This window comes from Lates calcarifer, linkage group LG16_LG22 (assembly GCF_001640805.2).
Source record: "Lates calcarifer isolate ASB-BC8 linkage group LG16_LG22, TLL_Latcal_v3, whole genome shotgun sequence".
Lineage (NCBI taxonomy): Eukaryota > Metazoa > Chordata > Actinopteri > Centropomidae > Lates > Lates calcarifer.
In genome coordinates this window covers 19741481-19766574 of record NC_066848.1, presented here as the reverse complement: position 1 = coordinate 19766574, position 25094 = coordinate 19741481, and the positions used below count along the sequence as shown (strand labels likewise).

The 25094-nt window shown below is 39.6% G+C and overlaps 1 protein-coding gene across 1 annotated transcript in view; it reads left to right on the top strand.

Annotated features, from left to right (window-relative positions):
- Positions 1 to 966: 966 nt before the first annotated feature.
- Positions 967 to 25094, top strand: part of LOC108872889 (kinesin-like protein KIF20B) — a 48692-nt gene continuing 24564 nt past the window's right edge. Inside the window, 32 exon segments of the mRNA XM_051076692.1 lie at positions 967 to 1063; positions 1631 to 1739; positions 2339 to 2428; positions 2703 to 2825; positions 3003 to 3141; positions 3329 to 3513; positions 5384 to 5438; positions 5657 to 5863; positions 6170 to 6281; positions 7287 to 7358; positions 7539 to 7599; positions 7601 to 7686; positions 8104 to 8266; positions 8502 to 8654; positions 8791 to 8913; positions 9386 to 9525; positions 9876 to 9996; positions 10525 to 10723; positions 11050 to 11235; positions 12248 to 12458; positions 12460 to 12682; positions 12939 to 14113; positions 14783 to 14921; positions 15529 to 15651; positions 15846 to 15906; positions 16864 to 16989; positions 17843 to 17976; positions 18508 to 18663; positions 19052 to 19228; positions 21399 to 21521; positions 22811 to 22918; positions 23872 to 24081. Of these exon segments, the coding sequence (XP_050932649.1) occupies positions 1632 to 1739; positions 2339 to 2428; positions 2703 to 2825; positions 3003 to 3141; positions 3329 to 3513; positions 5384 to 5438; positions 5657 to 5863; positions 6170 to 6281; positions 7287 to 7358; positions 7539 to 7599; positions 7601 to 7686; positions 8104 to 8266; positions 8502 to 8654; positions 8791 to 8913; positions 9386 to 9525; positions 9876 to 9996; positions 10525 to 10723; positions 11050 to 11235; positions 12248 to 12458; positions 12460 to 12682; positions 12939 to 14113; positions 14783 to 14921; positions 15529 to 15651; positions 15846 to 15906; positions 16864 to 16989; positions 17843 to 17976; positions 18508 to 18663; positions 19052 to 19228; positions 21399 to 21521; positions 22811 to 22918; positions 23872 to 24081 (5289 nt within the window). The 5' untranslated portion in view covers positions 967 to 1063; position 1631.

Here is a 25094-nt window from a genome sequence, read left to right as displayed (position 1 = left end):
GGCTACATTACTATTAGGATATTAGAACAATAAATTATTTTTGATATGCTTGTGTGCTTTTTAGGTCAAATTGGAATTTGACTGTTATACACTCACATTGACAATCTTGAAAGAAGCCCAAATTGTTGGTTTAAGGAATTATTTTCCTTTGCTGCATAAAAGAATCATCCAGTCCAGATTTTTAACTGTTTAGATTACAGTGCCCTGTTTATGAAGACATCAGCTTTATATACCTGACCCTGTCTGACCCTGTCTGTCTTTATCTCTATGTTTTAATTCAAGTATTGGAACATGAGCTCATTACTCTTATTTATAATTGGACCTCCTTAAAAATGCACCTCATTGTCTTCAAAGCCATTCTCTGTAAACTTTAAACTTTTCTCCCGACTAAAAGATTTAATGATGAATCCAGCTGTTTTAAGCAGTCAGTTTATTAGTCCATATAAATAAATGATGTGTGTTTTTCTGTATCATGATATCTACTTAGTGTTGTCATTTTGACCAGGCCTGTCTTGCAAACCGTTAATGTATCTCTGTATCTCTCTCATTTTCTCTAATAATAAATGAATTAATAACTTAAGAATATCAGAATAAAACAAATTCTTTGTCCTACCACCTGACAAAAAACTACAAAAGAAACAATTGAAAAGCAAAATACTAACTACTTTTTTGTCAACTAACTAATGTATAAATTACATACAGAGTATTCAGCTACAATTGACTGCTATCACATTTTTTGAACCGTCTCTTAGTCATTTTTATTTTTTCAAACATCGACTGTGTGCCTGATCTTGATATCTAATCTCTGATATCTTTGTCCCAATAAATTACCATAAACACACCATCGCTTTGGACCGTTGCATGAGATTTTTTGATTTCCGACCACAAAAGTAGGTTCACGAATGCAGCACAGTAATGACGCATGTGCAGCTTCTGTTTTAATCTGATTGGTCCGTTTCAAACTCAGACCGCGGTAGTGTTGTTGTGTCAAACTCGGCGTTAGTTAGCACACAAAGGAATATTCTTCTGTCTCTGTACCTAATGTCCCAAATACAACTGCCAAGTAAGTACTTTTGTTGAGTAATATCGCAGCTGTAGTGCCACGTGTTAAGTTCTTTTCAGATAAGTAAACGGACATTTGTCAAACTATGGCATAATTATTAGTTGACAGTGGTCAGCTAGCTAGTTAGCGATTAGTGTTAGTGTGGCTAATGAACATGAGAAGACTCAAAACGGCTTCACATATCGGCCGTAACAGATAACATTACAAAGGGAGTGATTAGCCTGAGCTCAGCAATAACAACCCGGCCAGATTGTGGTACATTCTCTCTAAAGTAACTGTCTAGGACTTAAGTTCCCCGGCGGTATGAACAAACTGTTGGTTAACGAAGCTGATTTAAAAGTTGCTAGGTGGATATCGTGTTTTCTGAATTCACGGCAAATCCTCAACTAACGATTTGCTTAAACGTGCTATGGCTTTTTGAAGGGCGTGACACTGTCCGTGGGATGCTAAAACTACGTCTATATGCTGTATTACGTTAGACTTTCTCTCTTTAAGTTTATGTTACGCTAGGGCAAAGATAGTGCAAATGTTATTCTAACAGTGGTTAACTGTTCTTTGTTGTTGCAGAATGATGGAATCATGCCTGAACAACAGGGCTGAGAGACGGGATCAGGTAGAGGTAGACGATTTGAAGAGAGACCTCTCATCAGAATTCAGTACCATACCAGACTCACAGGTAAGCCTAGGGTAATTCACAATGCTACTATCAGTACTTCTGCCCACAATAATAATAGTAATAGTGGCATTTCCATACAGGTGACTGTGGGCCAGATATACATCTAAAATGCAGAAATATCTTAATAAAGCTTAGATGCCTGTATTTATGGCATTATAAAGTTCTTATAAAGTTGTACAGAAACATTTAGGCGCCTGTTTTATCATTCAAGTATGAGGAACCTATAAAGAAGCTGGAGTCCAACTTATCCTCCAGGAATCAGAAATCAATTTCCCAGTTCAAATTAATGCAATGAACAATTCTTTATCCATCCACACTTGGGACAAAGATCACCTGAGCCACATTGGGATGTTGGCTGGCAAGATGATAGGTGTCCCACAGACCTCCCCGATGGCTATCTTTGACCAGCAGGGTGTCCACTAGGTTAGATTTATATCATTCTGCTTAGAATACCCCCTTCACTGTGAGTTTGAAGCTCTTCCCTGAGCCCAGAGATTTAGAGTATCCTCGTTCAAGTGTGATAGGAGTAAAAAGTCCTTGTTCCTTGTACACTAATAATAATGATAATGATCTTTCATGTTCCTAATGTTGTTGTACAGCATTCCAGCATCGAGGAGAGAGAACACCTTCAAGTCTACCTCCGAATCCGACCGTTCACCTCAGCGGAGAGCAATAATGGAGAGTCACAGGTAAAAATAGAGAACTGATCAGAAATTAATACCAGTGACTTAGGTACCTGCTTTGGTTTCTGCCTGTCAAAACCCTGTTTATGGTATTTACTCAAGAGGTACTGACAATGAAATTTTAAGACCCTCCCAAAAGTAGGCTTTATTTTACAGGTCAACAACCCTGATAACTTATTAGATACAAATCATTCATAAAAATGTAAACTTAAACAGTAATTCTGAAAGAGAGATAATTCATTTTTGTCTTGTCTGCCTCCCTCTGTTTTGTTTTAAACAGGACTGTGTTGCCATTGAGCCTCCTGACACTGTTCTGCTGAAGCCTCCCAGTTTGTCCCTGTCAGCGAGGCTTAGCACTGAAAAATCACTTCCTCAGACAGGACAGCGCTTCCAGTTCTCTCAGGTTGGTGCTCTCTGACAGATTATAAAGCCAGAAATGTTTATTTCCTCAGGCTATAGAAAGATTTGTCTTTTTTTTTTCTCAGACTTAAGCACTGATATTTTTTCATTGTGTTGTAATAAAGAATCAGTTTACATATAAGTCTCTGCTCATTATTGATAAGCCTCTTTCCTCCAATAGGTGTATGGTCCTGAGACGACACAGAGACAGCTGTTTGAAGGCACAGTAAAGGATTTGGTGAAAGATGTTCTTGAAGGGGGAAACTCTCTGGTTTTCACTTATGGAGTCACCAATGCTGGGAAGACCTTCACGTTTTTAGGTCTGTTCCACTCCACTATACAATTAAATTAATTCAGTTAAAAATGACCACTAATTAAATGATGTTACTCACAGACAGACGTGCTTTTTAAATCAGATGCAAGTAAACTCTTCCAGCAGCTCTCTGCTGAGTGACAGATCTTCTACCCTAAACTAATACATTCAACAATATGCCCTTGTCACTGTAGGTCCAGATGCCGATGCAGGTATCCTGCCTAGGTCTCTTGATGTAATCTTTAGCAGTATTGATGAACACGTTTTCACTGGAATGAGCATCAAACCTCACCGCTGCCGAGAGTTCACAAGACTGACCAGGGAGCAGCAAGCTGAGGAGGCGGTGTTCAAGAGAAACCTCTTCAAGCAACTCAAAGAGGTAACCTGTCTGTCCTGTCTGAGGCTGGTGCCGGGGTCCAGACAAACAAGGCTGCAAAAATGGCAGCATGTTAACAGGGCAGCAGCAGTAGCTCCTGTCCCCCTTCAGTGTCCTCATGGCATGTGTTCAGGCACAGTACTGCAGAATAGGTCAGCTGTGTTTTTACTGGATTTAATCGTCCATCTGTCTTGGAGAGGAGGAGATCTCTGTGGATAATCTCTGTGGTAAAAACCTCTTGAATGATTGACACTGAAGGAATCCTAACCAGTAGAAGCCCACTGCAATGACAGTGATGGTGGTGAAAACCCTAGTAGCAGAAATTACATATTCATTTAAGGGATGAAATAAGATAAAACAAACTAGTTCAAACAATATGTTGTCTTTCCACATCTGACCTTGGGTTACCAGCAACCTGAAAGCCTTGTTAAGCCACAAGATACAGGCTTATAGGGAGAGTGCTGGGGAAAAAGGCAAAGGCACTACAAAGGGAACTCAAGGTAAATATTGAGGAGGGGAGACAAATGCACATTAGAACAACAGCTGCAGTGATATGTAATGATGCAGGTCTGGACTGGCATGAGAAAGATCGTGGGTCCAGAGCAGAAAGGAGGATTATGGCTTGAGGGAGATCAGGACCTGGTGTTTTTTAACAGATAACAGCTCTACCTGACCTTGCCTGTTGCCTTTGGCTCATACCACTCCTATACCTATAATACTACACTCATCACAAGTCAGGAAGGAACTGGACAGACTGGAGCAGGGGAAGGCAGCTGGACCTGATCGAATTAACCTTACATATGTTTTTTAACTTTTCATGCATCTTCAGTACAATCCAGCAAGGACTGCCGGGTGAGAAGATGAGGAGGATGTAGGTGGAGTCAGCTCTAGTAACCTGGGTTATTGACCACCTAACCTGCAGACCACAGTATATGTGCCTACTGAATTGTGTCTCTGGAAAAGTCTTGGCCAGCACAGGGGACCCACTTCCACTTATAACTCAGACAATCGCCTCCCCAGAAATTTTCAAATGACTCAGTAATTGTTGGTTGTCAGGCTACTGAATGGTAACTGAAATTAAAACTTGTCTTTGGTTACCGATGGAGTACAGCTGGATAAGAAGATGGATTGGAGGCACTGTGCAAAAAAGAGCAAGGCCTCGAACTGTGCACCAATGAGTTCAGGGCCCTGTTCTTGCGTGTACTGGGGCGAGGGTGCTCGTACAGTAGACAGGAACAGAATAAACAAACTGATCAAGAAGGCAAACTTCAGCATATGGGCTGAACTGGACACAGTCTGGACACAAATTAGCAGGTGGCAGAGGTGAGAATCACAAATCAAAGTTGAATATCTTAAGTCAAAGGCTGATCCCACCCAAGTGCAGGACTGAATGTGGCAAGGAAGTCCTTCCAGACTGTTCAATACACATAGATTTTACAAGTCATGTATTGCATATTGTGTATTTTCATATTACATATATTTCAATAGCTTTAATAGCATAATTACTGTTTTTGTGTTCAGTGTTAAGATGTGTCTCCTGTGGTTATCTACACTGTGAATGTCACTGCCGTAACAAAGGTAATTCCCTGTCACTCCCTGTAGCTATTGGCCTACTCTGAATGGCCATGCTCAGAAGCAGCTCACTGCCTGTTCAAGCTTTTTTCTTGAAGTAAAAGTGGATCTCACTCCCTGCCTCCTGCTCCCACCTGCCTCTTCAGACCTCTCTATTTTTGTTTGTTTTTGAATGGTCTAGTAGTGTTGGTCTAATGGTGTGTATTTTCTTTATGTATTGTGTGTGTTTGTTTTTTTTTTTATATATTTATTGCTCTAAAAAGTGCTTTATGAATAAACTTCTTTTCTCTTTGCCTTATAGAGTGAGAGGAGCAATGCCAGCCTTTTGAACTCGACTAATAAGACTTTACTTGAAGGCAAGATATTTTCTCTTAATTTATTATCTAGATTATCTATTATCTGTAAGAACCTAGCTAGCTAGCTAGCTGGCCTAGAGCAGGGAATGGATTGTTTAAAATTGCATTTTGCCTTTAAGTAGTTTTAAGATATAGAAAAGTGAAGTCTAATATGTTACCGTATGTATTATAATGTGTGTGGTGTCAGTATAATGATTTTTAAGGTTTTTCTTTTGCAGGTGCCTCTTTCTTGGGGATGACCGGAGCAGCAGAGGACAAAATCAGCCTGGAGGTGGAAACACACACAACATTCTCTGTTTGGGTTTCTTTCTGTGAAATCTATAACGAGAACATTCATGACCTCCTGGAAGTGGTACCCAGTGGGGCCCTGAGGAGAACAGTACTGCGTCTATCACAGGATGTCAAGGGCAACGCCTTTGTCAAAGGTTTGAAGGGCCAGCTTTCTTGTGCGAATGAACCCTCTATGTTTTCTTAAAAGAAATGACTTTGGGACCTTTTCCTATGGAATGTTGATAAATGAGCAGTTAGTTCATATTAATAGACATAATACAAGTTTTGCATACTGTTTGTGCCTCTGAGCATGTTGAGGCAGCCATCCAAGCTAATGATCAGAAAGTTTTTGGGAATTCCTTAATTTGCTTTCTCTTCCTAGCATACCACTGTGTAGAAAAACAAAAAGACCTTTTTTAGTCAGTTTATCTGAATATCCTTTTTTGTGCCTTTGTGTTTAGATCTACGTTGGGTTCAGGTAAACAGTGCAGAGGAGGCTTACAAAGTGATGAAACTCGGCAAAAAGAACCAGAGCTTCTCCTCCACCCGACTCAACCAGCTTTCCAGCAGGAGGTGAGGGCAACAGGCAACAGCATTTACAGATATTCAGCTTTAAGTTTTTCCAAACAGCAGCTCAACACAGAGTGAAGTAAAATAAGCATTAATTCCTCCATGAGGAACCATTGTTATGTTATGTGGAGTACAATATTCTTTGTGCATGGGCCTCATGCAAGAACATTTTTATATTCTTATCCCAGTTTCTTTCTTTCCTCTGTGGGGCTTGCTTGTATGTAAACTCTCAACTTCACAGATGTTGTGTAAATTGCTCATTTCAATCTTATGAATCCCTCCTGTTCACACACAAGTGTGCAATCATGAGACAGGATCATTAGCATATTCAGTACCCTAAAATTTCTGTGTAAGGCTATTCTCTCAGGTTTCATTTACAGGGAATGTGACAGTCATGCTGATAAATGAGAGAACATATTCTGTCATAGGTAATGTAACATTACCAAGTGTATATCATATCACAGATTTATATTTTGTTCTTTTTATTTTAGATATTTATCTGTTTACTACAAATTCAAAAAGCATTATAACTAATTCAGATGTGTGTTTTCCACCATCAAGCAAGGGCAGACTATCTGTTCATGACTTGTTCAAGAGGTCTGAACTGTCTCATCTGAGATAAAAATTTAAATAATGTCATTAGTGAATTGGTATGTTTGAGGCCCAGTGTTCCTATATACATGGGTGTGACAGTTTCTACTCGTTCAGTCTCTCCACTTGGTCTGTTTTGACACCTTTGCTATCCCTTCCATTATCTTTACACAGTCTCACCCTACCTCTTGTACCTCTCAAGTGTGGTTGCAGTTATACAAAAATAAATTCTCATTAACAAGGTTGAGCTGAATAAATCTGATCCAAGTCTCACAATAATTACTTCTGTCCACTTTTCAATTGTGTTGTATGCATGTTATTTCTCTTAGGGTAATTTGTCTCTTTAAGAGTGTGTTTACACCATATTTATACAAATTTACTGAAATGTATGTTTTATTCTTTTCTATCTCTCTGCAGTCACAGTATTTTCTCAATCCGTATTTTGAGGATCGAGGATATTGGGACTCCAAGAGTGCACACAGTCAGTGAGTGAGTAAACTTGAAATTTACCTGGCATATGGTTTTAGGTTCTAGCTGTATTGTTGTGGAACAATACAGCATTGAAAATGTGTGCATGTGTGCAAAACAAACTCTTATAAAAAGGAAAAAAGTAAAGCATTTTGTGTAAGGTCTTATGTTCTATATATGGATGAATGTGTTTGCCATCAGGTTGTGTCTATGTGACCTTGCTGGCTCGGAGCGATGTGCCAAGACCCAGAATAAAGGAGAAGCGTCTGAAAGAAGCTGGAAACATCAACACCTCACTGCTCATCCTGGGAAAATGCATTAATGCACTACGACACAATCAGCAGGCCAAGTGAGCTCAGTACCTGTCACTCTCTCACTGTTTTCAATTGGTCTTGAATCAAAAGACTTCACACACAACTCTGCAATTCCTAAAAGCTTTTTTTTCTTCTGTTAGTGTTGGATTTGTGCATCCTTTCTTTTATTCATTAAGTGGGCACAAACGTAACTCCAGCAGAATGATTAAGTTGCTCAGTGTATAAATAGACCTGTGTTTGCTAAAACCGGTGCTGTCACATCTTAAGAAGCATATAATATGTGGTGGATCTGTCTGCCAGATTATTTGGCTGATTTCTACCCCCTAGTTGTCAAAATGGGTCAAAGCATTTTAAAATCAAAGAAAATTATTCTTCAATTCAACTTCTAAGAGTGTAGCAGAACATCTATATATATCAAACTAAGCTGTTTGTTTGTCTGTCCCTGCCTTCAGGTTGCTTCAGCATGTTCCCTTCAGGGAAAGCAAGCTGACCCATTACCTGCAGGGCTTTTTCTGTGGTCGAGGTAAAGCCTGTATGATTGTCAACATCAACCAGTGTGCCTCCATGTACGATGAGACTCTCAATGTCCTCAGATTCTCTGCTGTGGCGCAAAAGGTGCATATACATTTTTTCCCTTACTGTGCTTTGCTCTCTGAGCTACATTCAATCAGCGAGTGCTCCTTCTTAAAAAGAAAAATTCAACAGCAAATCATTCCACAGTTTTAACATATAAAGTCTTGTCCTTTTAGGCCAAATGCATTTGTCCATATATCACCAGTTATATTAAGTGAATAACCAAGTGCCACAGTCATATCAGATTTAGGAACTAATCAACCTTGTCTATTTCCAGGTTGTGGTTCTGTCCACAAGGCCTCTTCCCACTATACCCCAGAGGTCTGCCAGTGAGGTATCCTTCATCATCAACAATGCTGAGAAGAAGGCTCTTCGAGGCAGCAGGAGGAGCTCCTTGATTGGCTGGGAAAGTAGTCTGGAGGACGTACAGGTGGGGTGGAGGCTTGGTCACTTTGGGAGGATTCTCCTGATGGTTTCCTTTATTACAGTTTATATAGTATATTACTGCTGCAGTTTGAGTTATCACTAGTTAGGTCTTCATTGTATCATTAACATATTTTGTCCAGGAGGATGTTGATGATGAGTACGAGGAAGAAAACAGCCTAATGGAGGACACTGTAGATCAGACTGGCAATGAAGAAGATGATGATGAAAATGATAAAATTCTCATCAGTAAAAAGACGCACCAGGTCAGTCCCATACTGTTTTCATTTCGTGCAGTGCTTTTAACAAAGAAGTTGACAATAAGAGATTACTGCATTATTTAAGGGGGATTAGAAGCTATTTAAAAACTATCAGGGAGAGCAAAATCACTGGCAAAACATCAGAGAGACAAAGATAAATTTAGAGGAAACAAATAAATGTAAAAGCCATAAAAGTGTTGCCTTCAGTGTCTGGAGTAATTAAATGACTCGTAATTTAGGGATATTGGAGAGCCTAAGTTTTTCTTTTTCCCTGTTTCTTATTTTACGTATATGATTTTGCCCCCATATTTTTATGGGGAAGAAAGTCTGAAGGTAGGAAAGTTGAAAAAGAAAGGATTCACAGGGTTGTGTTTGTCTGATTAATGAGCACTTTCTGTGGTATCACTGATATAACATGACCTTGTCGATTTTAAAACCTGTATTGTTTTGTGCTGGCTATTCTGTATCTGTTCCTCAGAGGCAGGTGGTGCTGTTGAAACAGCTGCAGGTGCAGCTGAAGAAGGAGCGAGCGGAGAGTCTGCTCATGGAGGCGCGAGTGAGAGAGGAAATCAGTAGAGAGTTCTCAGAGCTTTTCTCTGAGATGCAGAATGACTACAAGTGAGACATTTCTTTGTACATATGTATTTATGTATTTATGAAAAGCACTTGTGGTGTTTTACTCCACAGCTTTGCCTCACATTCATACACTTCCCAGGGTATTCCTGGTTTTACTGGGACAGTTAGTGTGGCTTTCCTCTGAATGCCTAATGACATAATTGGTAATTTTCATTAAAGTAAATTTACTATAAACTAGGCACCAAGTAGAATGAAATTACCAAGCTTTTGAAGTTCACAAAGCTAAATCGTCTTGTTAGGAAAAATATGTGTCTTTTTAAAAGGAAAAATATTAAGTTTTAAGTCTAGGAAGATATAAGTTTTACAATTGTGTGTGTGTGTCTTTGGTGCAGTGAGCGCCTGGGGAGGGAGAGAGAAATCTTGGAGGAAAGAGCAGAAAGGAGGCTGGAGATCTTCAAGAACCTTATTGACAAAATGGCCAAAGCTGGAACCAGTCAGGACACACAAGCCATGGTATTACAAACTCTTTTTCTTGGATTACACTCAGTGTATTAACTGTTTTGTTTACTTGTGATTAAAACATGAATGAAACTGAACATATGCAGAGGCTGTATTTGAGAAGTGTGTCAGCGAAGAGTCATGAGCTAACACACCCAGTTTTCAATAACAGAGTTGTGTTAATTATTGAGTTTGACTTGTCTTTGACCTGCTTCTGCCTACAGCTTGCTATTGAAATAATAATGATGCCAGTTGGAATGGTTTTATTTCTTGTGGGAGCAGAGGGAATTGCAAGGTTTCTAATGTTTCATACTAGGACAGTCAAGTTATTTGATCTCTTTTGACATCCTATTATCAATTACCCAAGGAGAAATTTGTGTACGCTACTCAAGTGGGTATGGATTAAGTACCGTACCTTGTTCCAGGATACTCTTTCTGGTGTTGTTGAACCACCTCAGGGCACCAAACCTGGATGCTCTGATTGAGGGAATGTGCTCAGTAATCTCCCTGATTAATTTCTCTGATGTTTTCTTCCGACTCCAGGACAAATCTCTGGACTCCTACTCCTCTGAATTGGCGGGCATAAAGAAGGCTGCTGAGACTGCTCATAAATGTCTGGGTTCAGGCCAAGCAGGGCCTTGGGGAGACAGAAATGATGCTGTAGAGGAGCTGGAGAGGAAAGTGCTGGAACTGAATGAACACCAGAGGAAAGTCAAAGAGCAGATGGCTCACAAACACAAAGGTAAAATACATATGAATCCATCAGTGTCTTAATTTGTTAGAAAGACATATGTTGGATATAGATTAAAGAAGAAAACTCCAGAAAACTTAGCTATGCTATTTGCAGTTATAGTTTGTGGGGTGTAAAAAGACAAGTGTAAGTAGTTTTATAATTGTATATAGAAATGACATTAATAGAGAGATCAGTAAGAGTAATATGTCTCTACGTCAACATGTCTCTCTGTGATCTCTGTAAGTTTGAAAATTGACAGTTGGATACATGTGTGTCACCTTTTGCCTGCCTTTTACATCCTGTTGTATTTATTCATTTTCCGTTTTATTTCCAAGGTGAAACCAATGGAGTAGAGGACGAGGAGAAAAGGATGCTTCTCTTTCAGCTTGAGGAGAAATCGTCTGAGATTGCCCTACTGGAGAAACAAGTGGAGGACCTGCAGAGGGTGGCTGAGGTGGGCTCATGTGGCCGCTCCTTGCTGGTCGAGGGGTTGGGTTCATGTGAGAGAGACCAGCTGCAGGTAAGAACCCTGAGTAAAGGCACACATTACTATGAAGGGGTGCTGAATTCCCTGAAAGATGAGAAGCAGTTTGATTGAGCAAGTTTTCACTGAAGGGCAAACTGAGCTTAATTAGTATTAACTCCTCTTTTACAATGTTTGATATTGTGATTTATTTTATCTAGAAAATGGTGCAATAATTCCCCTCATCACAGGTATGCAGCGCTGTGAATTTATGCTGCCACAGGCTACTGATGTCGACTAATCAGCATCTCTACTAAATAAGTTGCAGGCTGATGCATTTTTTTCATAGATTCAGGGAGATAAACCAATGACCTGCTCACAAGCTTGACTTTCAACCCTCAGGATATCCCCTGGCTTACATACTATTAGCCTGATGTTTGTTATGGTGTAGCATTGTATAGCATGTATGTCTGGGCTTACTAATATCTAGGTCACCTGGAGAGAGATAATATAACATAATAACATTTCAACTCAATATGAATATTTTGGTCCTAGAGCATGACTTGTTCTCAGATGACATTGGGTTTAGCAGGTTACACACACAGAATTTTAATTCTATACAAAACCAGCCTCTAAGCCTCAGTAAGGTTTAATGGCTGACTTTACAACCATCTAATCACTTTTTCTTCTTTTTGACTGATTACTGGTGCAAAGCAATCAATCAATCAGCTGATTATGCGTTTCACAGAAAACAACAAAAATGACTAAATCCACATTACCATTTCAATGAAATTAGGTGCTTTTCAGCAGCTGATTCTCCAGTCTGGGAAGTCATTGCTGGAGAGTTTGTGTTTTTTTGAAATGCTGCTTAAATAAAGGGTAGTTGCTACCTTGAAAATTTGCAATCCTAACACAAATATTCTTAAGGAGAGGCTTACAGTAATGAAGGGTATATATAGTCATTTACTTAAAGTAACACACTTTTATTGCACAGATCTTGTCTCCCCATCCTCATTCAATGCTGTGTAATCACTAAAATAGCAAGTAATCAGTCTTCTTAACACCCAGGAAGGCCTTGACTGCTCTTCAGGAGGAGAAGAAAGCCAGAGAAGATGCTCTCACTGCGCTGGAATACCAGACTATGGGCAAAGAGGAGGCACTGGCATCCTTAGAGGAGGAGAGGAAAGCAAGGAGAGGAGGCCCTTGCCACACTCAGGGAGCTGAGGCAAAGCAGAGAGGAGGTGTTGGCATCTCTCGAAGAGGAGAGAAAAGACAAAGAGAAAGCCATGGCAGCCCTTGCAGATGTAAAGCTAAGCAGAGAGGAGGCACTTGCTGCTCTTGGTGAAGAGAAGCGTGGCAAAGAGGAAGCTCTGTCTGTTTTGGAAATGGAGAGAAAGGAGTTCAACAGGCTGGTTGAGGAGAGAGAAAAGAAGCAACAGGAGGATGATGCACTTCAACAGAAATTCAGAGAGCTGACTGCCAAACTAGAAGCCGCAGAGCACCAGGTGGGCCACAATATGGTTTTTAACCTTTTGCTAATGGGTTTCTCACTGGATACTCAGTTCATCTTTTGAAGATATAGCTGGGGATAAAGCTAAAAGTCTAATCAGCAATAATGATACTTACCTCAATATACTGTATATTATTTGTGTTAAATGCTGTTTTTTTCCAGATATAAATGTATTGTGAGATATCTGACAGTTGAGTTCTTGGCTTCTCTTACAAGACTAAAAAAAATTGTATTTGTGGAAATCAATACAGGTGACGAATGAGACGGAGAGAGCTGAACAAGTGATAGTCCAGCTACAATCTGCTCAGGCTCAAATGGATGAGCACTCAAAGAAGATCCAGGAGAAAACTTCCCAGATCCACACCGTGACCCTGGAAGCTCAAGGCCTGAAACAGGAACTGCAGACTTCCACAGCATCATCTGCTGCTGTCAGTGATCAGCTGAGAGAAGAAGTGTCAGAGCTTAGGAACAATCTTGCTGATGAAAAGGAGAGAGGTGAGATAGAGCACAGACAAATGCTGGAGCTGGAGCGTGAGCTAGCACAGGCAAAAGAACAGCTGGAACAGTTTAAAGAGAAGCATAATGAAGAGGAGAAAGCTTTCAACAAGCAAGTTGAAGAGCTGAGGAAGAAGCTCCAGGAGCAAGAAGAGATGTCACAGAAACCACTGGAGGAGCTCAGATCCAAGCTTCAATGTCAAGAGCATTCTTCCAAAGAAGAGGTAGACCAGCTAAGAGCAAAGCTTGTGGAACAAACACAGGCTTCAGAAAAGCAGGTAGAGGAGCTCAATCAGAAGTTGCAAGAGCAAAAAGTCATATCACAACAGCTGTTGGGGGAGTTACAACACAAAATGAGTCAACAAAAAGAAACCTCAGACAAACTCTTAGATGATCTGAAGCAAAATCTCAGTGAACAGGAGCAAACTTCAAAGCTGTTCAAGGCCGAACTAGAGGATGCTAAGTCTAAAGGTTCAAGCAGTTTCCCTGGCTCTGCGGCTGAAGAAGAACTCAAGAGGTTGAACTCTGATCTCCAGACAGAGGTTGCATCCCTTAGGGCAAAGCTTTCCAACCTGGAAGAAACAAAGGAGCCTCCTTGCAAAACTGAACCTCAGCTAGCCTCTTTAGAGATGGAGAGAATGCTTAAAGAAAAGGACAGACAGATGCAAGAGAAGCTAACAGAGTTGAAGAAAGCTTCTGCAGAGAGAGAAGCGGAGCTGCAGAAAAATCTACTAGAAATGGAAGCACAGGTAACATCCCTGCAGAAGAGCCTACACGAGGCGCAGGAGCAGCGAGAGGAGGAGGAGATCCAGGCAGTCCAGGAGGCCCGGCGCAGAGAGGCGGAAAGGCGCAGGGAGCTGTTAGCAGTGGCACATGAAGCCATTGCTCAGAAGGATGAGGAGCTGGAGAAGAAAGCTGAGGAGATCAGCAGGTAAGAAGTCTTTCTTTTACGTATGAGGGTGGGAAATTACATGTTAAAATCCTTGAAGGTTCAACTCAAGGTGTTATGGTCATCTTTTGCAAGAATTATAGGCACAATAATGAATACATTCATGAAGGATATTTGACATCAGAACAATTTCCAGGATGTCTGGTGCAGTTGAAAACATTTTCAACACCACAACAGAATAAAAACAGCAATGCTGACTGAAATAATTTTAAAAAGATGATGATTTTATTATCTTAATTAGCAAGACTTGTCTCAGTGCTAGCTTTTTAGGATGCTTAATATCTAAAATTTTATGCTATTGTAATGGACTCCATCAATTTAACTGTCAGAAAGCAGCCTCTTCAAAGTGGAGTATGTTGTCCCGTTATACTGGAGTTGTTTATTATTATTATCCTCCCATGAGAGGCAGAGAAAACTAATAAAGTGAGAAGCAGTCTTTCTTACCTCGTCTATTACCTCGTCTATATTATTTTGTCATTGTGAAATATTTTTACTTCCCTTTTATCCCCTCGACAAGTACCATGATATCCAGGGAGAGTTATATTAATCCATCCATCCAGGAGGGATGGTGTTGTTCTGTACCACAGTGTACTATCATGTCTTTTAAAAAGCTGATCAGCTTTTCATTGTTATTTTGTCTCATTCTCCCAGACTAAAAGAAAATGCCAAGCAGGACTCTGAGAAAGTCAAGAGCCTCAGCCTCGACCTTCAGAGGAAAGAGGACGACACATCGGACCTCAGAGAGAAACTGGCCGACTATAAGAAGCAGATCCAGCAGGTCCAGAAGGAGGTATGCACAGTATTTTTTGAAAACCTAAACACCATCCTCTCTAAAGGTGAAAGTGAAAACAACCTTTAATAAGCAGTTGATTTTTAACTTGTTTCTTTCAATATGCAGCATAGATATTTATCTTGGTGTGGAGGCAGTGACTATACAAAAGTGGTCTCATTTCAGAATGCATCTTCTCTGTGTTTCAGTTTTTTGGTCAAAATAAGCTGGAATTTTCTAAAAGGAGTCCATTTACAAAATGCTTAAATTCCATAGTGGATATATCTGAAAACGCAAGCAAGTCACATGGTTGTGTTGATGCTGTTAGATACACATGTTTTTTTCTCCAACATTTAAATAATTGCTTTTTCAAAGAAAAAACATCCCTCCAGTAGTGGTAATCGAGATGAAACCTGATGCACATCATAGATTGTTAGAAGCACATACATGATTTAAACTGTGTTGTAGTCTCTCTGTTTTTAATGATCTTATATGCTTGAAAATATTCTGTGGTCCAGAAAAAGAGTTGTTTTGACACATCACTTGATACTAATCAGACATTGATATAAACAGCAGACAACTTAAACTTTTGCTTACAACTGAGTGATTATGTTTTTTTACTCTGAAGATTTCAGCCATGAGAGAAGAGGAAAAAAATCTGAGGCAGAAACTGGCTGACCTGGAGAAAGCCAAGAAGCAGCTTCAATCTGACCTTGCCAACAGAGACAGGACTATTCAGCAGCTCAAAGTGGTAAGTTGTCTTACTTTTCCTTTATGAGACTAAATCTCTGAGGGCTTCTGCTCAGTTTGCCTTGGTGCAACAACACCCTCTTCTTGTTGTATGCCAGTACGCAATCTAGTGGATCTCCCTTTGACTGCCTTTATACTTGTTTATTTGTGCCACCTTCAAGCTGTCTTCATCTCCTCCTCTTTCCCTCACTCTAGGAACAATCAACTGATACCAAGTCTAACGAGACACTCCAGCTCTACCAGAAGTCCTGTAAAGGTAAAACAATGCATGTCTTTGTGTTTTCTTCACTAGAGGAAAAGCATTTTGTTCTGTTTGTGGAAAGAGATCTACCTTTGAAATCATAGTCCATCTTTAGTAGGGCTGCAGCTACCTTGTTATTATCAGTTGATCTGTTTTTTTTTTATTTTTTCCAATTAATAATTCGGTCTAAATGGATGTAAGAAAAAAAATGTCACTGGAAAAAATCCAAAATATCATGTTCAGATTGCTTACTTAATCTGACCAACAGCTCAAAGCCAAATGATATTCACAGTCCTATTGAGCAGAAAAGCAGCAAATCCTCGCATCTGACAACTGGAAGTAATATTAATCAACTGGAAACTTAAACTTCAAGACGTTGCCCTGTTAGCCCATTGAGTGTCACAGTTACAAATCTTTAAGTATGTCTTTGAATTTAAGTGATTGGGTGCAACAGAGGGTATTTCAGGGTTGCTTCTTGGTAATAAAAACCTGTCATGCAGGAAAAATAAGTCTTTTCTGCTAAAAAGCAGTGGCCCAGGGGGCACAGTGGGTCGTCCAGTGGTTTGATGCCCTGTTCTGCTGGTCCTTGGGCAAGATACTGAATCCCAAATTGCCCCTAATATCTGTTCCATCAATCTATGAATGTTTATGAATGTGTGTCAATGGGTGTGAATTGGTGTGAATCAGTGAATGTGACATTGTGTTAAGCGCTTTAAGTGGCCATTAAGACTAGAGGCACAATATAAGTGCAGCCTACCAACTCATTCAAAAAGTCTTTGAGTAGAATACTGAACCTGCTCTACAGCTGACCTCTGATGTCTTTATGGAAAGGCAGTGAAAAGGAGAATACCTTGTGCAGAGATCAACATATTGTAGTAAATGTATTGCTGTGTGGGGGCAAGGGTCACATTCTGCATGTAAACCTGTACCTTTTGTGTTTGGGTGGCTGGTTGTATTTTTGTCAATTTGTAGACCTTGAAGCTAAGGAGCGTGTGATGGAGGACATGCGTTTGGCTCTGACGGAGCAGGAGGAGACACAGCAGCAGATGGAGGAGGTCCTGGAGGAGAAGCTTAACCTCATCCAGGAACTTTCTAGCGGTAAGGCACAGGATCTGAAAAATCAAATAATTAATGTGAAAAGCAAACAGTCACTGTGCAAAGAATGTGGATTTAATTGTTTTGAATTTGGGGTTTGGCCCATGGACAGCTTAGTTTAATCATTCTTATCCTTGCAAACTGCAGAGAAACAAGACGGTAAATTAAACTGAAATGGACTGTGAGATTGGATTTAACCATTTTCTCACAGTAACAAAACATTTCAACTAGATAAAGTCAGGTCAGTAAGGGAATTTCACTTCAGGGACCTGGGCCTGGCAATTGTATTCAGGCGTGATACGAAGCAGTCATACCTAAACACCCCAAGTCAACCAGTGTTGGGTCACTATGAGGGCAGAAACACTGAGTACAGAGTGTGAAATATGGCACACCACAAAAGATGCACGCATGATAGGAGATGCGATAAAATGCCAAATGATGACTTAACAGGGCCTTATTTTTCTGATTACATACTAAAGCAGAAAAACGCCGAGAGGGTAAGGTGAGGTCACAGGCACGCAGCACAAATAACAGCTCAACTGCCATAGCTTTTAGTGTCATCGAGGGTTACTATCCAATTTTGGAGGCTGACTATTTTGTGAATTTCTTTTTAAAGCAAACCCTTCCCATGCATGAATTTTAGTTCAAACTATTAGCTGAAAAGTTCCATCCATAAAAATGGTAAATTCCACTCCATTCTAGATTCATAGTATATACGGAGATGTAAAATATAAATCTATATTTTGTCCTACTTATTACACTTGTGACTTAATACTTACCTTCTTCTTTGAATTTAAATATTCTTTTTATTGAAACCAGTGTTTTCAGTGTCTGCTCTCTGGTTTCAACATTTCAGAAGTGGAGAGATTGAAAGAAATGCTATTGCAGCAGGACCGCGGAAACAACAGGCACCATCAAGATGTTAGCTCATCAGATGACCTGGTCAAACTGGCCAAACAGGAAGCTGCCCAGGCTCAGGAAAGACTGAAGGTAATGATAGGGAAGTTATTTTCAAATCTTGTGTTAGATGGTAGGACCAGAAATGTTTGCTCTCAAATGCAATTTGAGGGAAAGAAATGTTTAAAAGATTACATTCTGGATTATTGATGATTTATAGATAATTAGTTAATTCTTGTTGAAAATCTGATAGATCTATGAGTGTTTTACTGTCTACTGCCCTCCTTGCATTACTCCCCAGCAGCACTTAAAACAGATTGTCCAACAAAAAAGGACTGAAAAAATGTCAGTGTGCAGACAGTTTTGTTTTGTTTTTTTTTTTAACAAAGAATTAACAAACAGCTCACCCTAACCACATGGATGCACTCAGTTTTGTTAATAAGAACAAGCAAGACTATCTGTCAGATCAAGGTAGCTGGTCTTATGTTCCTGCTTGATCTAGACAGTGTAGGTTATTGTCCTTATTGTTTATTTAGGCATTTCAGATCGAGCTAATAAAGCTCCATTGCTTTACCAGACATCCCCTTTAAAAAAAGATTTAAAAAATAACAATTTTGTGTACAGCTATGTACAGAGAAACACCAGGCTGAACGGAAAAAGTGGCTGGAGGAGAAGCTGTCCCTGATTGGCCAAGCTAAAGAGGCAGAGGACAAGAGGAACCAGGAAATGAGGAAGTTTGCTGAGGACAGAGAACGCTATACTCGGCAGCAGAGCCAGTTGGTAAGAAGAGGATGATATGGAAACATGCTGAACATTAGCTGAAACACATAAATATGCCATCATGTTAGCATTAATCTCAAAGCACAGCTGAACCAAAGTATACCTGCAGCTAAAAAAAAAAAGCTTAGTCTGATGCAAGTTGAACTAAGATTGACAATGTACAGCTGAACCTGACAGGCTGAGTCTGAGATGTCCAAAATGGCCACTGTACAGAGGATAAACCCTTTTTTAATGTTTTAATGATCATTACAGCCTCACTAGCACATTATAGAGGGGTCTAACATTCTTGTTTTTTCGTTTTTTCTCTATATATCTTTTTCTCACGTTACTATACAAAAACTAGTATTTCCACAAATACGTTCTGCATGTACATTTCTCTCTTTGTCAGGAGTCCCTGTCATCTCAGCTGGCTGAAAAGGAGCAGACCATGGAGAAGTGGAGGAAGGAGAGAGACACTCTGGTGGCAGCTTTGGAGGTCCAGCTGCAGAAACTTCTTTCTAGCCAAACAGAGAAAGACAAACTCATTCAACAGCTACGCCAAAATAACACGCAGCCACCACAAGAGGTCAGTATAACAAAGATGATAGCAGATACAAGGACCACACACTGACAGTGTTATCTATCAGAACTGGCTGCTTTTTACATTCAAGAGACTGACCAAGAGAATGTGGATCTGCTTCAGTTACAAAGGGATGGGTGGTGGAGTGGTAAAGATGAGGTGGAAGAGGAAGTTTATAGGTGATTATTTCAGAGAAAAAAATAAATGCACAGGATATGTGTTATTTGCAGTATTAGTGTCTCACAGATGGTCAGTTCTTCTATATCAAGTCTTATGGTTTTTAATGGATTATTGTTATTATTAAACCCATAGCAACAAAGACTAAACAAATAGCTATTCTCTTCACCTCTGCGCACACTCCAGTTATTTATGACAGAGCAATCGGTTCCAATCATTTGTCAAGGCAAAACACCTGCTGTGGCATTATTGATTGGGGATTTTGCTAGAGGTGAAACTTCACCAGAAGTTTGAACCTGTAGAGAGCACTGCATCAACAGTTCTCCCCACTTTCGTTCAGTGTTGATTTAGATAGGATTTACCGGGAGAGCCAAACCCTAAGGCTGGAAATATCTCCCCACCAACATTAGTGAAACCCTGCAGAAGGAAAGAGGAAAAGGGCAACCCTGAAACCCAGCTTGTAACAAAATTCAACAGGGAAAAATAAAAATAAATAAGAATTCCTTGCAATTAGTCACAGTATTGTTTCTGTAGTGTTACATAGCAGAAGAGTGCACTTAGTGACAGAGATTCTTTGAGTTTTTTCACACTTTCGAGCATCTTACTGAGCTTTGGGTCACTGCTTTGTCTACTTCCATCTTGCTTTTTCTTTCCCACTCTGATAAATTGCAGGATGTTTTGTCAGTGAGTCAGCATTGTTAACGTGGAGCGATATTTCTGTTCCATATATGCTACATTTCAGTATATTGCACTTTGATCTTTCATATTTTGTCCTCACTAAGCTTTTGGTGGTTTTCAAAATAACATCATTTCTTTCTTTGTGACCAGATAGCTTCCTCAGGATAACTACAGAACAGACCGTGTGAAGGGCAGGCTGCAATGATTCACCAAATCAAATTGATGCAGGGCTCAGAGTCTGATGTGGCTGTATTGATTTAAAAACTCGTATCATGCAAAATTTGGGGGAGAACTGCAGCTAATTTTATGCAGCTGTATCTGTATTGGAAAAGCCACAAATAATATGAATGGAACTTGATAAGTGTGACAATGCAAAACCTGCCACAGCAGAGAAGTATCAAGCTGTAGTGCTAATCATACAAGGATTACTTAAAGCATTATTATTATTGCTGAATTATGGCATGGTAAGAATCATTTCTTTTATTCTTTTATTCTTACGACAGGACTATAGTAAATCCATTTAGCGGCTTACATTAGATTGGTAACTAATATTAACCATCCATCTGAGGATGGCTACTATTAGCATTCAGACACATTTTTTTGAAACCCTTCAAAGTCTGATTGTAACTACAGAGGAGTTTTCATTTTGTTCATACATTGCTTTTTTCATTTCTATCCATTTTAGCCATGTATCACTCCATGCTATATATTGCTCCAGGATCATATTGTTATCTGTCAAATGTAATGCATTTCATGTTTACATGGTGAGATGAAGGTTATACTCATGGTGAACTTGGAGAATTTCCATCATGTGTTTCACATACAGTTCAGTCTCTCCAGTTTTTCACTGATTGTGTTGTCATGAGAATCTGCCTGGAGTTATTTGTTGTAGCTTTGTTGTGTCTCTTCCTCAATATGAGCTATATATTTTCCACATAACCTCAGCTTTGTCTAGGAAAGGGATATTTGATTTCTCTGTGTTTGCATTTCTAAATTGTGTTAAGGGAATAACTACTGCCTTGTACTTAAGGCCATGATATTTAATGAAAGGTTCCAGCTTCAAATGATATTCAAAGAAAGTCTGATATTTTAAGCCTGCCATTTATGGGCTATTTAACTGGCTTCCCAAAAGACAACCTTTTGAGATTCTTCACTACTGGTTTCCTGTAAATTTTGAATTGTAGGTGTTTTAGTGTCATTTTACATTGCATAATGGTTTGTAGTGCTGGATTTTTGGTGAAAACTATGAAATTGAAGGGGAGTGGGGAGAAAATATCATTGACAGAAAAAATCCTAAATGTCCATGAACTTCCTGTTACAGTGTGATGGTGGCCCTGATGTGGCAGAGTTGCAGGTGGCTCTGCGTGAGAAGGAGGCTGCCATCCAGCGATTGAAGGAAGAGCTCAAGGCCTCAACAGCCAGACAGGGAGACACAGTCACACAGGTCAGTCCTCAAGGAATACTCCACCCCTTTCTTGTATCAAATAATCACCCCAGCTTGCTTGAAAGGTGGTTGTTTTTAAGGTTTGTGGTTTCATCCTTTTCCAAAGAATAGCAGCCTTTAATGTGTCTAAGAATGGATTGCAGTACTGATGTTTTCATGGTGGATCAGGGCAAGTTTAAAGGGGTTTGCTCACCCAAATACATCAGAATGCTTATAATTTCTATTCTAAGCACACTGGAGCTCAAAATCTTGTCTTTTTAAAGGCTTTTATCAAAACTGGGCAAGCTTCTCAAAGCACTTCTGCATCATAATAAATTTCTGTGTAGTCCATCCAAATACCATCAAAGACAGCCATAGACTGAAAGTGTATTTTTAGTTTTATTTGAAGTCTCCTACTGCACCTTTAAATTAAGTCTAAGAATACACAACTTTCATTGTTTTGTACCTGAAGCCAAAAAAACTGTGGTTCAGTTCACAGTTCACTGTGGCTCTTTTATATTAAAATGTTTTATTACTGATGTTTGTTTTTCATTTGTGCTCAGGTCAGGAGTGAACAGGGTTAGAGCACACAGGATACAGATAAGAGCCTGGGGAGGTAGATTGTTTGTTTTTGCTTAGCGTTTTAGCTTGAATCCTCTGTTTTTTTTTATTTTTTTTGTGAGAGTGAGAAAGAAAATACACCTTTTGGTTTTCTTCAACAAAAGCTTTTTCAAAACTTATTTGTGAGGTTTAATTACGCAGTGAGGATTTGAATGTGAGTATATTACAAAAGGAAAGAATTCATGGATTAGACACAAATGCACATCGGTGATGTGGTAAATGTCTGCACCCGCTGGGCCATCACCCTTTCATTTTAGTTATTCATAGATTTTCCACAGGTATTCTCCGTCTTCAAAATGAACGAAAGGGGGACAGCAGAACACCGGACCACTATAACTTAGATGATTTTGAATTTCTTTTTTTGACCTTGAGACCTTGAGCAACGTGTTTTGCAGAATGTTGACATTTCTGCTCTTTTTTGACATACTGTGTTGTGGATTTAACACTATGTATGTGAGAAACCCTCAGCTCCAGAAACCAGAGGCACTTTAAAATGTATCAGATGGAGTTTTATTATTTTTATAACTTTTTCAATCTCAAATCCCCCATAGAGGTTTTGGTTATACCTGGCAGATAAATGTATGAGGAAAGACCATTAAATCACACATCAAATTTATCTACATGTTTTATGGATATTATACCTGTAATCATGATTGATTATTTTCATGTTCTTATTCTGCCTATGACAGATGAAAAGCAATGAAAGCCCTGCTACATTGGTAGAGAAACCCCAGAGTGAAACCATCAACAGGAAATCTGGAGGCAGGAGGGATACCAGAGCATCAGTCAGCAGTCAAGTAAGTTCACGATGGCATGACTATGGAAAAGATAGGTCTGTAGTTTTTTATGGAATCAAGTTAAAAAGTTTTTAGAAGCATCAAATAGGAAGTGTTTCCTTTGCTAAAAAGAAAAGAAAAAACATCCTATGTGATCCTTCAGATTGCAGATTTAAGGTGGCTTAAGGTAGCCATTGGTCATGTCATTTCGGCCTGCACATTGTCTCAGTAATCAGATCCTGTGGTGGGAGATATTCCAGTGAGCCAGCAACTGGTCTGGAACACCAGACAAGAATGAACAATGGAACCAGTAAACAAAAACTACAACATAATACCCCATAAAGGAGGATTTCCAATTCTCTCATTCTTCTCAGGTCTTTAACATCTTACTTATTGTTCCACACAGCTATGAAAGTACATACATGTGCAACACCATGAATACATTTGTAGATTCAAGAGAGCTTTATTGTGTCATGCGCAACAACATAGTGGGTGGCAACAAAGAAACCTAAAGTGTGTGTTGTTATTCCTATTTGCGCCCAGATTCTTCACCCCACTTCTGAGCATAGTCATTCACAACAGGTATGAACATTATTCCCTGTGGTTGGATGTCAGATTTTCCTTTTATAGGGCAATGAAGGCAAATGGACACCAAGCAATCTTGCATATTCTTTGCACCGTCAACAAATCAAGACCTCTTTAGTACCAAATAAATTACCTCGTTTGCTATAGTTTTTTATCCTACAGACACACTGAATTATGTAATAATGGATACTTCTTGTGGATTTTATTATGCAGGATCTCAGTTTTCATTTTTTCCACATAGCTCACACACAAGACATTGGTACAGAGGCATTTTAGAGGTTGCCTTGTATCAACAGACAGATCAGTCTATATCGTCAGACCTAGACACATTTCTCACTTGAGTGACCATGAAGTGACCCTCAGCTTCAAAATCATGTGTGATCCCGCAGGGCTCAGCTGGCTATCCGTCAGTGCTGGACTCCTCTGAGATTTCCACAGAAAATGGCAGAACGAGCCGCTTCCCTCGGCCAGAGCTGGAGATCTCCTTCAGCCCTCTGCAGCCAAACCGCATGGCTCTGCGACGCCAGGGAGAGGAGAGTGCTGTCACTGTCAAAATCACCCGCTCAGCACGCAAGAGAAAGAGCGGAGAGATGGAGAAGGTAAGAACCAGTCAAACAAAAGCATCTTCCAGACATTCTCCAGGTGTTGAAAGATTTTTCATATGCAGACTAAGACAAAGTTATGCATTAGCAAATTCATCAGTATGTGTCTTTAAGGTTTTTCTGAATTTTCAACATTTTCATGTTTTCAAATGGTGCACATGAAAACATCCTACTCTATGAACCTACACCATGTTGCCTCTAGGTTTCCTAAAAATAAATCCTCCCTAGGTAACTAAAAAAAACAACAACTGTGCAACATCAACCTCAGAGACTGGGTTTTTCAATTATTTTCAGAGATGATACTTGTTCATTTTTAACACGTTGTGTGGAGAAAATACCAATGAAACCTTTCCCCCAGCCACCATCAATCCACTAGTACTGCAGAATTGTTTTAACAGGTACTTCTCACAATGGAGCAACATCACTTCTAATGGCATTTGAAAATCTGGCACCTCTATATCAGTACGCAGCAAGCTCAAACAGTGGTAATGTGTAATGATGTGTGACAGTTCTGTCAGTATGTTTGCACTAGTTTCGAAAAAATATGGTGGTATACTGTATGAACTGCAGGTATTAAAAATACATGCAAGGGAATTGTCAAACTTGATCGCAATATGTTCGGATTTGACATCAGCAGGAGACACTCATTTCTCTTTCTCTACTCCTCTTTCTCTATGTTTTTTTGCACATCTGCACTTACTGAAGTAAAAGTAGGGTTGCATGATTCTGGTCAAAATAGTTTTTTCCATTTGGCTGAGGTCCCAATTTTGTCAGATCATGGGATCTGCATGATTCTTAAGGTTCAAGATTTTTTTCCAATGAGGAAATAGCTATAGCAATCCATTATTGTCTTTCTGTGGATGGTACAAACAATATGATCATTAGCTAATGGTAAAGGACACATAGTTTTTTTTTCTGCTGTCCTGGCCTTTTTTGTGATGTTTCAGGTGGTTATACTAAACCATAGAGCGAGATTTGCTCGCAAGGTAACCTAAGTGCTTTTAACTGTC